Source organism: Penaeus monodon, chromosome 2 (genome assembly GCF_015228065.2).
Source record: "Penaeus monodon isolate SGIC_2016 chromosome 2, NSTDA_Pmon_1, whole genome shotgun sequence".
Taxonomy (NCBI): Eukaryota; Metazoa; Arthropoda; class Malacostraca; order Decapoda; family Penaeidae; genus Penaeus; species Penaeus monodon.
Window position 1 is genome coordinate 40,657,153 of NC_051387.1, and position 13,029 is coordinate 40,670,181.

The following is a 13,029-nucleotide window of genomic DNA, read 5'->3' on the forward strand; positions in this document are numbered from 1 at the left end:
GGGGAGTGAGCGTGAAACTTCTCTATCATTAATCAAGTATGAGCAGATAGGTACTGTCTATGGAGCTAGTAAGATCCTAGTTGCACACTCCTTTTAGTGGGTCGTGTGGCATGGTTGGTTTAGCACTGACCTCCGGTTTCATACCCGGAGTGACCTAGGTTCGAGTCTGGTCAGGATGTGTATATAAACAGAGAGAGAGAGAGAGAGAGAGAGAGAGAGAGAGAGAGAGAGAGAGAGAGAGAGAGAGAGAGAGAGAGAGAGATAACAGGTATTCATTTTATGAAACCAGGTGCAACATTCTCCTTATAAGCAATTGCTATTACCATTAGTCAAAATTGTTTTAAACAGGCATTACTTACCTTTTATTTGCGTAGTTGATTCTTGCCCGGTCTGTCGAGATGTAGGTTCGTTGTAGTTGTTGATTCATATATTTTTCTTCTGTTGTGTTTCTGTGTTCATTGGTATTCTCGATCGAGGTTGCAGATTTAGATCTAGATGTTGATTCAGATATCCTTTCTGCTGAGACTGTTTCCGTTGTAACTGTTGAATGTTCTGTGGTCATTGTCAAGGCTGTTGTACCAAGAGATTTGACGATCATTGTGTTTGTGGGTTGATGTTGCTGCTGCCTTTACAGAGTCAGTTGTAACTGGTGCTTTAATGGCTCTCAGTGTCGAGCTTGTAGACTCAGTCGTTGTTGATTCAGTTGTTCTCTCTTTTGATGTTGTAAATTCAGTTGTAGTTGTTGCTTGTGTTGCCCTCGCCGTCGAGACCGTAGATTCCAAAGCTTTCTCTGAAGAGCTTGTAGGACTAGTGGTAATTGAATGTGTTGCCTTCTTTGTCAAGACTGTAGGTTACAGTGTTGATGTTGGTTACATTGTAGATATTGATCCTCCAAATTCATCTGTAATTGACGATTATGATCTCTGTCGAGGTTTGATATTGAGCCATAGATGTAGGTTCACTTTTAGTTGCTGATTTTGTTGATCTCTCTATCAAGTGTCTAGACACATTTATAAGGCTTGGTCCAGTTATTATTTTTGTCAAGCTTGTAACTCCATTTGTATCTGTTGAATAACTTATCCACTCTGTCGGAGTTGTGCTCTTAATTTTAGTTGCAGAGTAATTGTTATGTTTTTTGAGCTTGTAGGTCCAGTTGTAGATGTCAACTCAATTGTTCTCTCAAGCAAAACTGTATGATCTGTAGTTGTTGATAGTGTAATAGTCTCTGAAGCTGCAGGAGTCGTTGTATACTGTTATTTAATTATTTCCTTTAAGAATATTGGTTCTGTTGTTACAATTTTCTTCATAAATTTTGTTGACATCCCTGTTACCTCATATAACTCCCCTGCTGAAGTTGATGTTTCTATTGTCCTTATCAATATAGTGTTCTTTGATGGTGGAATATTTCTGTTATAATATATGATTGTGCCCTTTATATCTGTACAATTTTTACATCATACTGATTCCTTTGTTTTGTATTTAGAACCATCCTAAGCCTTCATTTAACATATGCAAACATATATATATATATATATATATATAATTCATTATTATTATAAATGTGAGAGAAGAAATTCACACACACACACACCAACGCAATGAACCAACCCACAAAAAAAATGGAACAAATAGTGACATTTTGATTTAGACTAATGGAATGAAAAACTGAAATGGATCATTTCCACACACTGAAGTTTTTCAATTTAGACTAGGAGTGTGACAGTTTTGGGTGCCCACAAAGTGTATCAGTATTTATGCATATATACTACTTTTCATACAAACACACACACGCACATTTATATATGTATGTATATATATATATAGATAGATAGACAAAAAAAATTATATATATACATACATACATATATCATCATCATCATCAGCCTGTATCAATCCACTGCAAGACTTCGGCCTCTCTAAATATTTTCCAACTTTGTCTTGCGTTTTTGTTTCCAGTCTTGGCCCCCAAATTTCGTAATTTTGTTACGTCATCTTGTCACTGGTCTGGCACTTTTTAGTTTCCTCTACAGTAATTTGGTTTAGTCCATGGTTAAAACTGGGAGGAAGCATTAGTGAAAGGCTTTTCTTTTTAAATATAATGGCAAGGAGGCTCTTAGTATGCTACTTGATCTGTCAAAGGTGCTCCAGCCTAGACTGATGTGTCACTTAATTTCCTCTTCGCTAGATGTGTTTGTCTGTATGGATTGCCCAAGGTATATGTACTGCTCTACTATCTCTAGCACTTTGCCTTGTACATGTATCTGTTCGAATTGAACACTACTGTTGAACATGGTCTTATTACTATTATTATTATTTTTTTTTTATCTAAGTTCGACTTTCAGACTTTCTCTATTTAGATGTTTATTAGTTCCTGCATTTCATTTGCAGATTCAATGAAGAAAACAATAACATCTACAAATCATTTTTAGATATTCGTCTCCTGTTTTGATACACTTTCCGTTCCATTCTAGCTTCTTGAATATTTCTTCAAGGCAAGCTGTAAACAGTTTTGGTGAGATGATATCGCCCTGTCTAACACCTTTTTTATCGGTACTTCATTGGTTTCCATGTGGAGCTTGATGGTAACTGTCCCATCTTCGTATCTATCTTCCAATATTTTACAATATACCTGTAAAAGGCTATGAGCCATAAGTACATTGGCTAGCAAAGGTAGTCATAATAGTTAGGCTTAACTCCTTATTAATGAAGAGTACAACACAGTAAGGGAACACATGAGACAATGTTCTTGGGTAAGCGGTGAGCACAGCGTCCGCCTCCAGCCAGCCAGCCGGACAAGGTCAGGCTGGAGTGACCTTATCAAGTTGGGAACTGGGCACGAATTGAGAGGTCAGACGAGGTGAGATAAAATCGTTGTCTACGTCCTCGCTAAGTCGATGGTTCTTAACTCGACTTAGAGCCATGTGGTCTATTGTCTAATGGCTTAACAAATTGTGCTTATGTACACGCCATATTGCTTGGCCACCTATACCAATGAAGAGAACAACACAGAAGGGAACACACGAGACGGTGTCTTAGGGTAAGAGCTGGGCGTGGGGTCACGTGTCCTGCCCGGCCCAAATGCTGGTGGTGTGTGTGGTGATCTGCGCTCAGTGAGTGCTGGGCACGAACTGAGAGGTCAGACGAGGTGAGATAAAATCGTCATCTACGCCCTCGCTGAGTCGATGGTTCTTAATTCGACTTAGAGCCATGTGGCAACCATCCGCATGGTCTATTGACTAATGGCTTACACAAATTATGCTAATGTACACGCCATAATACCTCCTCTACTCCCTGTCTTCGAATAGTGTCTAGTACTGCTGGTATTTTTACAGAGTCAAATGCCTTTTCGTAATAGATGAATGCCATAGGCAGGGGTTTCCTATATTCGTTTATTTTTTTCTCTTATTTTGGTGAGGGTGTGGATGTAGTCTGTTGTTGAGAATCCACTGCGAAGGCCTGCCTATTATCTAGGCTGGTTAGAATTTACACTGTCAGAGATGCGAGTTGTGATGATTTTTATGAACAGTTTGTAAGTAACTGAAAGGAGGCTTATGGGTCGTTTTTTTTTTTAATCCTTTCTATCCCAATTTTTATGTATCAAAATAATTGTTGCATTTTTCCAGGCTTTCGAAGTTTTTCCATTGGCAGGGCATTTGTTAAAAAGATTAGCTAGTTTCACTCTTGCAATTTTTCCTGCATCTATTATAAGGTATATACTAATTCCGTCTTTACCTGGTATTTTCCCTGTCTTCATGTCTTTAAGCAATCTTTTTATTTCTTCTGTTGTAATGTTAGGCACGTCTCTAGTTACCGCGTTCGCTTCTATCCATGACTGTTCATTTGAGTTGTAAAAGTCTTCCACTACTCTTATGATTTCCTTATTATATGTCACTTCTTCGTTTGGTTTCTTTATTACGTACATTTGGTTTTCCCTTTTCCGAGTCTCTCCTAGCTGGGATCACTTTTTAATTTATTATTTGAGTATTGAATTTCCGTACATCTTCTCTTTTCTTATTTATAGTTTTTGTTAGTTCAGCTAATTCTATTTTGTCCCTGTATGGTCATGACCCCAAGAGCATCACAACATGAAAACTGCAATTAAGTATCATACTGTGACCACGGCGGCTCAGACATGAACCTACCGTTAAAAGAAGAAGATGGTCATGACCCTACGTTTTTGCATAAGTTGTTTAGTTTCTACCGAGAGCTTGCTGGAGCTTTGCTTGACGTTCTTAACGCCTACTTCAAGTGCAGCTTCCTATATTATGTCATTGAACTGTTCGTTGATTTGGTCCATGTTGAGATCTTCGTCGCTGAGAAGTGATTATCTGTTTTGGATGTTAAGGTTAAATTCGGTCGCTCTGGTCTTCAAGTTAGCTAAATTTGGCCTCAGTTTTTTTTGAGATTGATTCTTTCCCTTCTGAGGTGTAATTTAATTTGGCCTCTGACCATTCTATGGCCGCTGCCAACTTTATTATTATTATTGTTTTTTACTTTATCACGCCTATTTCAAATGAAGTCAATCTCGTTTTTGATGTCAAATACGACTTCCATGTCCATTTCCGCTCTAATCTTTTTTTTTTTTTCGAAGAATGTATTCATGATATAGAGTGATCGAGCCTCCGCAAAATCGACTAGCAAAATCGACTCTCATTCTTAGTGCCTATTCCGTGATTCCCCACTACGGTTTCCCTTTCTGTCTTTTACCTATTTTGGCATTAAAATCTCCCATAATTGTGAAATGTGATTTCACTCTATCGCTAGCTAAATGAAACTCTTCATGTATGCTCTCTATTTCATCACTGTGACTGCAGGTCGGAGCAAATACTCTCTTTCGCTTATACTTTAGAATTCCATGATATTCTTTTCGAAACTTTTGTGAACCAAGAAACCTATCCCTTATTACTGCTTGCTACCCTCGAGTTTACTCTCCAGTAGATCACATGTCCATCATTTAGTATCTTCTGTTCTTCACCTAGTCTTCTAGCTTCACAAAGTCTCACAACATCCCATTTAATGAAAGAGCTCCTCAAGTAATGCTAGTAAGTCGGATTCAGTTCTCATATGTGCAAAGGTTCATCAACGTGGGGCGGCCTGTTTTTAACCGGAGATTTTTAGCACCCTCTGCTCCGGAGCGATCCTGATCGCCGCCGTAACCAGGGTCTCCCTCGCCTCCGCGGAATAAGGGCCGTTGCTCTGTTTGTGCAGTCATGGTCTTTGGTTGAGAGGTAGACAGCCGAGTTACCCCCACCTACTGGCTTAGGTATATCTTGGTTGGAGGGGGAGTAGTTAAGCCGGGATGCCACTGATAAGCCCCTCCAGTAGGGTTAGCCATATCTAGTGTGGACTACTCACTATACCAGGGTATACTCCCGTGAGCATGGGTTTGAGTATCAGGAGTGTATATATGTGTGATTATATTTTATACACTGATTTCACTTATGCGTATGTACACCTAGTGCAGACATAGCTGTCCACCAGCAAATGCTCTAAATACTACGTATATGTTCATTTTCGTGTACATGCACATGCAAGCATACACTTTAACATATGCTCCTATGTATATGATATGCATACATACTCCTACATTATACACAACTACACACATGCACATGCATAAACATATATAGCCATATGCACACACCATATGCGTATACATATATGTATACGCACCAACATATATGCGAACACATGCGTACATATATATGCTTACGCACACGTGTATGCACACATACATTTAGTGTTCAACCACATATATATGTATACACCTGTACCTGTATATATATATATATATATATATATATATATATATATATATATATATATATATATATATATATATATATATGTATATATATATATATATATATATATATATATATATATACCACACATACATACACATACATACACATACACATACATACACATACACATACATACACATACACATACATACACATACACATACATACATATCCACACAGACATACCTATATATACACACTAATATACATATACACATATATATATACGCAGATATACACACACCTGAACACACATACACATACACGCATATACATATACATACCCACATGAATATACACACACATACGCCCAAATATATATAGCTACTTATACATACACATGTATACCATCATGTTCAAACAATATATATATATATATATATATATATATATAAAATATATATATATATATAATATATATATATAACACACACATATCATCTGTGTGTGTAAATTGGTGTGCGCCGCGCGTGTGGTGTGTCGATCGATATATATATATATATATATATTATATATATATATATATATATATATATATATATATATATATATATATATATATATATATATATATATATATATATATATATATATATGTGTGTGTGTGTGTGTGTGTGTGTGTGTGTGTGTGTGTGTGTGTGTGTGTGTGTGTGTGTGTGTGTGTGTGTATCATATATGTATGTATGTATATATTAATATGATATATATATATATATATAATATATATATATATATATATATATATATATATATATATATATGTATATTGGTGGGTGGGTGTAAACTTGGTAGTATATAATATAATTTATTGGTGACATCAGTGGTTTAATAAGAGTACATCACTAATTGTCCACCATGTTTGGTTTGGTTACGAAAGGAAACCAAGATAATTTATCTGCCTGCATAAACTATGCATACATAGTATATGCAATTACGCATATTCATACTTATTTGCTCTTAATTTGCATATATATGCAATATAATTTCCTTACAATAGGTCAACAATAGTCACCATTATGCATATTAATTACATTGTAAGTAAGGCCGACCTGAAAATGTAATCAACCTGCATCCTGGGACATTGTCTTCCTATCATAAATCTATGTTACTTTGCAATATATATCAACCACATCAGTATATCATGATATATTTCATAAACAATATATGTCACACGCATCGAAAAGATAGTGAATACGGCTTCAGAGTGCATGATGTAAGCACAAATAATGATTTAAGAATCAAATAGGGCAGCTCTCGCCGCTGTTGCAGTTTCTTTGGATGAAGAAAGAAAATGTATGTGACAAAGAAACACACGATACTTAGCATATACTTTTAGTCAGTGTTAGTTCTAATATAGCCCAAAATGCCGATAAAAAGATATAAAAGGAAGGAAAAGAAAAACAATAAAAAAACGAAAAACAAGCAAATAAACAAACAAAAAAAAAAAACAGCTACATAAAATCCTCTCGAACGATTCTCACCATTGCTAGTGGTAGCAGAAGCTGCCGTTGTTGTTACTGGAGCAGTAGCTTTATCTTTGTCGGAAAAAGTGTAAAATACATAAATTTCATCTAAGATGTAGCAAGAGGTTTTTACAGACTATGGAAAACATAATTATATAAGCTGGGAAATGAAACTAGCTGTAATGAAATCCTTACCATCATTATCATCTTTATCATCATTAATATGATTACTATCATTATTATTACTATTATCACGATTATCATTTTCTTATGATTAGAAACCTAAACCCTTGCTTTTTTCAAAGAAGTAAAAAATATTTTGCGGTTTCTGGTATTAAAGTTGTGGTGTTGGCCAAAATGAATTAGTCGTAGTTATTGTGATCAGAGATGGGACGGTTTTAAGGAAAAGTGTAATTTTTACTAGAAAACAACCATTTGACAACCTTGTCATGTTTCAGACAGGTATGTTTCATATTGTTGGTTTACTTTATTTTATCTTTATTTATTTATTTATAAACTGATTTCATTTGAAAAGCTGATATTTTAAAATATGATTGTACACTGGACACTGATTTTATTCTGAATAAATGAGACTAATCCCGTCTTCACCGGTCCAAAAGTTTGTCATGAGGAAGAAACTAAATAGAGATGAAATAAATTAAGAGAGAGAGAGAGAGAGAGAGAGAGAGAGAGAGAGAGAGAGAGAGAGAGAGAGAGAGAGAGAGAGAGAGAGAGAGAGAGAGAATGATAAACTTTTTCGTTTTATCAGTTTGCATGTACCATTTGTCAAAAATGCTCTCTGCAAATATTACTTACTTCTTGCATCCGTAGTTATCTTTTCCATCAATGTTACTGGTGTAATTTCTCGTGTAGGTGCAGATTCTATATTACTCTGTGTCGATGCTGTGCGTACATCTATAAGTGTAGATTCAGCTGTTGTCTCTCTTGATGTTGTAGACTCAGTTGTCGTCTTCGTCGAGGCTGTAGGATGAGTTGTTTCCTCTGTCAGATCTGGTTTCCTCTCCTGCGATGTTGTTGATTCTATACTCTTTTGTGTGTAACTTGTAGCTGTAGTTGCAGCTGTAGTTAATGCAATTATCCTCTCTATGGAAGCTGAAGGCTTTGTTGTAGCTGTTGGTTCTGTTGTCTCCCCTGTCGAGGTCATGGTCGATTCTGTTATCCTTTCTGCTGTAGTTGTAGATTCTGTTGTAGTAATTGAGTTTATCGTTTTCTCTGTCGAGCTAGAAATTTCATTTCTAGTCGTTAAATCATTTGTCCTTTCTGATGACCTTCTCATTTCATCTGTAGCTGTAACCACGACTGGCCCCTTTGGCAAGGTTGTATGCTGTGTTGTAGTTAGTACTTTAGTTACACTTTCTGCCAAAGTAGAGAGGGCAACTGTAGCGTCAGTTACCTCCTCTGTCGAGGTTTCATGTTTAGTTGTAGTTGCAGATGTTACTATCCTTTCACTCGAAGTTGTAGACTCACTTGTAATTGTACTTCCTGTCAAACTTGTAGATATACGTGCAGTTATATGTTCAGTAATCCCGTCTGTCGAAATTTCAGTAGTGGCTGTAGATTCACTTGTAACTATTGATTCACTTGTATCAGTCAAACCTGGAGTGTTACTTGGAATTGTATGTTCAGTTATAACCTCTGTCGAAGTTGGAGATTTTGATGTCGTTTCTGTCGAGGTTGCAAGCATACTAAACAGGTGTGTGTGTTGATAATTATATAAAGTAATATCATAAACAAGTTGTTAAAACCAAACTGACATCTGTAAAAGTAAAAGACATATACATATATATATATATATATATATATATATATATATATATATATATATATATATATATATATATATATATATATATATATATTAAACAGGTGTGTTTGTGTAGGGGCTTGGGGGGGATTATATAAGTTAAGATGAATTTTCAAACAAATATATTGATAAAACGAAATTGACAATTGTAGCAGTAAAATATTGTAAAGATGGTTGATGGAAATTGTGGAAGTGGTGTTGATTAGAAGTGTGGATCAAACATGCTATAGAATATTATGCTTAAAAACTCAAAAAAGAAGTTTTATTCATTACTCAGATTTAGTTTTTGTTGTGTTTATATTAGGAAAAACTTTTTTGATATTTTGTGGTGATTCGTAAAATTACATCGCTATGTATTCTTAAATACAATAATTGGTTTAACTTCCATAACTAAAAAAAATAGTATGTACTTAACATCTACAGCCTGAAAGTATATTCTTTCTATAGGGAATGTATGTAGAGGGTATTTGGAGCAATTTCAATGGTAATCAAAAGCTTCATTCACATGGCAATCGTTCGTATTTCCTATAATAGCAAATCAAAACTGGCAGTCCAGGCAAAACGATTTTTGATTTTAATGGCTCCATATGTTACCAAAAATTTTTTTGATACGTATATAGCTTGAAATAGACAAAACGCTATTATTTTTGCTAGGGGTAGAATAAAACACACACTTGTGTGTGTGTGTGTGTCTATGTAGATATGTATACACAGACACACACACACACATACATACATATATATATATATATATATATATATATATATATATTATATATATATATACATACATCATATATATATATATATATATATATAATAATTATATATTATATATATATATATATATATATATATATATATAAATGTATAAATACGTGTGTATGTGTGTACAAACAAACAGAAATCCATTAACTGTGTTACTTTATGTAATTTGTACTAACGTTCTACGATTTATCAATATTGATTATAAGATATATAAATTACTTTCAGCTTGTGTAGTTATTTCTCCTGTTGATATTACAGGTACTGATGTTACTGTTGATTCTGTTATTTTCTCCGTCAAAGTTGTAGGTTCAGTAGTTGCTGCAAATTCACTTGTTCTTTCTCTCGATTCAGTTGTTTTCCTTGACGCTGTAGATTCATCTGTAAATGTAGATTCACTAATTGGTGTGTGGGGGGGGATATGTAAGTATGCATAAATGTAGGTTTACGTGAAAGAAAGAGTAGGTGGATATAGATTTTTATAAATCAGACTCACTATAGTATATATGATACTGTATTCTCTGGCTAATGTAGTTGGATAATGGAACGAATATTACTTACTTTTTGCTTGTATTGTAATTACTCCTGTGGATGTTGTGTGAACTGATTTTATTGTTATAGCTGTTGATTCTCTTGTAGATATTGACTGAGTGTTAGAAACTGATCCTGTCCTAGATACTAATTCAGTTGCATGTGTTGATTCTGTTATAGATTGTGATTCTGTTGTGGGTGATGATTCTATAGATTCTGTTGACTCTGTTGTAGATGTTGATTCTGTTCTAAGTTCTGATGTAGATTGTGATTCTGTTATAAATGTTGACTCTGTTGTAGATGTTGGTTCTGTTGTAGATGTTGATTCTGCTGTAGATGGTGATTCTGTTATAGATACTGGTTCTGTTGTAGATATTGATTCTGTTGCCTTCTTTGTCAAAGCTGTAGGTTCAGCTGAAGATGTAGGTACGCCTATTTTCTCTGTTGAGCTTGATAGCTCGGGTGAACCTGTCGACGCTTTGGTTTCAGTTGTAAATGTGGTAAATTCAGTTGTTCTCTCTGTCGAATCTGTATATTCAATTTCAACTGTTGATTTTGTTTTTACTGATTCATTTGTATCTAGTGATTCAGTAGTCGTCTCTGATGAATTGTAGCCATCCACATACACACACATATATGTATGGGTATGTGATTGTATATATAGATATATATATATATATATATATATATATATATATATATATATATATATATATATATATATATATATATATATATATAAACAAATATGTGTGTGTGTGTGGGTGTACGTGTGTGCGTGAGTGCATGTGTATGCATGTGTGTGCATGTGCTTGTGTGTGTGTGTGCGTGCGTGTGTGCATGTATACGAATATTTTCAAAATAACACATAAGTATTCACACTTACTCGGTAGCACTTTAAAAGAATGAAATCTATTCAACATAATATCTTGAAAATCGGTTAACAATAGTCACCAAGATGCATGTTATTACACTGTAATTAAGGTCGAACTGAAAATGTAATAAACCTTCATCCTGGGACACTGTCAACCTATCAAAATTATTTGATTTTTTACTTTGCAGACTTTTTCAGCCTTGACTATTGCAATATTAGGAGATTAACAGTTATACGTTAATTGTTAAATATGTTAATATACAAAATACTGATTAGGAGATCTCTATCTCACCTGTTGGTGTAAGAGCGATTGAAGCTGCGGTTGACGCTGTTGGCGTTTCTTTAAATAGAGAAAGATGTTGTTTAAGAAAGTTCTTTATTCTGAATAATCAATTAATATATTAAAACAACAAATGCCGAACATGGTCAGAAACCGATTAACTCTCGTTGTAGATGGAACAAGATTCGTATCATTGTAGATATTTGTGAAAATCTAAAAAGTATGCCGAAAAGATAAAAGGTGGTTTGTTGTCTGTAGTCGTAATTTTATAAAATATATTTTTTATAACAATTTTGAAATACATATGTTGATAAAACCAAATTGACAACAGTAGCAGGAAAGTTTTGTAAGAATGGTTGATAGGAATTATGGAAGTGGTGTTAATTCAGAAAATTACCATTGCTATGAATTCTTGAATAAAAATATTGGGTTGACTTTCATATTGTGACTAAATAAAATAGCATGTACAACATGGAAGTAGATTTTTTATTATAGGGAGCATATGTAAAAGGTATTTAGCGCAATTTTATAATTGATATAAATGCAAGTTATATTAATGATAATCAAAAGCTTGATTCCCATGGTAAAAAATCATACAATATTTCCTATAATGGCCAATAAAAAAGGGCTGGGTAGGCAAAAGTATTGTGAATTGTAGTGGTAGACATTAAAAATCTCTATCTCTCGCTATTTGTATATATATATATATATATATATATATATATATATATATATATATATATATATATATATATATATATATGCATATATATATACATATATATATACACATATATATGTATGTGTGTACACACATGTATGTACATACACACATACACACACGTATATATATAGAGAGAGAGATTGATTTAGATATAATAGTCAGAGATCCATCAATCGTGTTATTGTAATTACTATTAACGTTCTACGATTTTTCGATATGAATTTTAAGATATATATATTGCTTTAAGGTTGCGTAATTATTTTTCCTGTTGATATTGCAGGTCCAGGGTATTGCTGATTCTGTTATCTTCTCCGCCAAAGTTGTAACTTTAATATTTGTTGCAAATTCACATATTCTTTCTGTTGAGCTTAAACCTCTCGATTCAGTTGTTTACGTTGACGCTGTAGAGGCCTTTTTTGTAACATTTCTAAAACCCCAAACTCTTTGATACTTATTTGCCCTTTATGCGTATATTATTGGAATCCTTTGAAACATCTTTTCGATTTGTATCAAAGTGTATACCTTCACCTTGTTACGGTTTGATACACTCCGGCTAACCAATCAGAGCGTGATATTTTTCAAATATATTTCACAAACTCTCAGAGAGGGATTCATATTTTCATTAATTACAAATCGCATCGTAAATTTCTTGATAAAGCTTTTTACTGTAAAGGTGTATAAAATGTTGGCATTTTAGCAGTACATCAAGTTCACTCTATATGGTAAGATTTTAAATCAGTCATGACTGTTACTGGAACGA

The 13,029-nt window shown here is 34.1% G+C and overlaps 1 protein-coding gene across 1 annotated transcript; it reads right to left on the reverse strand.

Moving 5' to 3' along the window:
- Positions 1-1,076: 1,076 nt before the first annotated feature.
- LOC119578827 (serine-rich adhesin for platelets-like) lies at positions 1,077-8,975 on the reverse strand. Its single transcript, XM_037926465.1, has 4 exons — positions 8,087-8,975; positions 7,289-7,378; positions 1,332-1,438; positions 1,077-1,250 (listed from the first exon to the last, which is right to left on the reverse strand). The coding sequence occupies exons 1-4, from the start codon at positions 8,973-8,975 to the stop codon at positions 1,077-1,079; spliced, it is 1,260 nt and encodes a 419-aa protein (XP_037782393.1).
- Between the last annotated feature and the right edge of the window lie 4,054 nt (positions 8,976-13,029).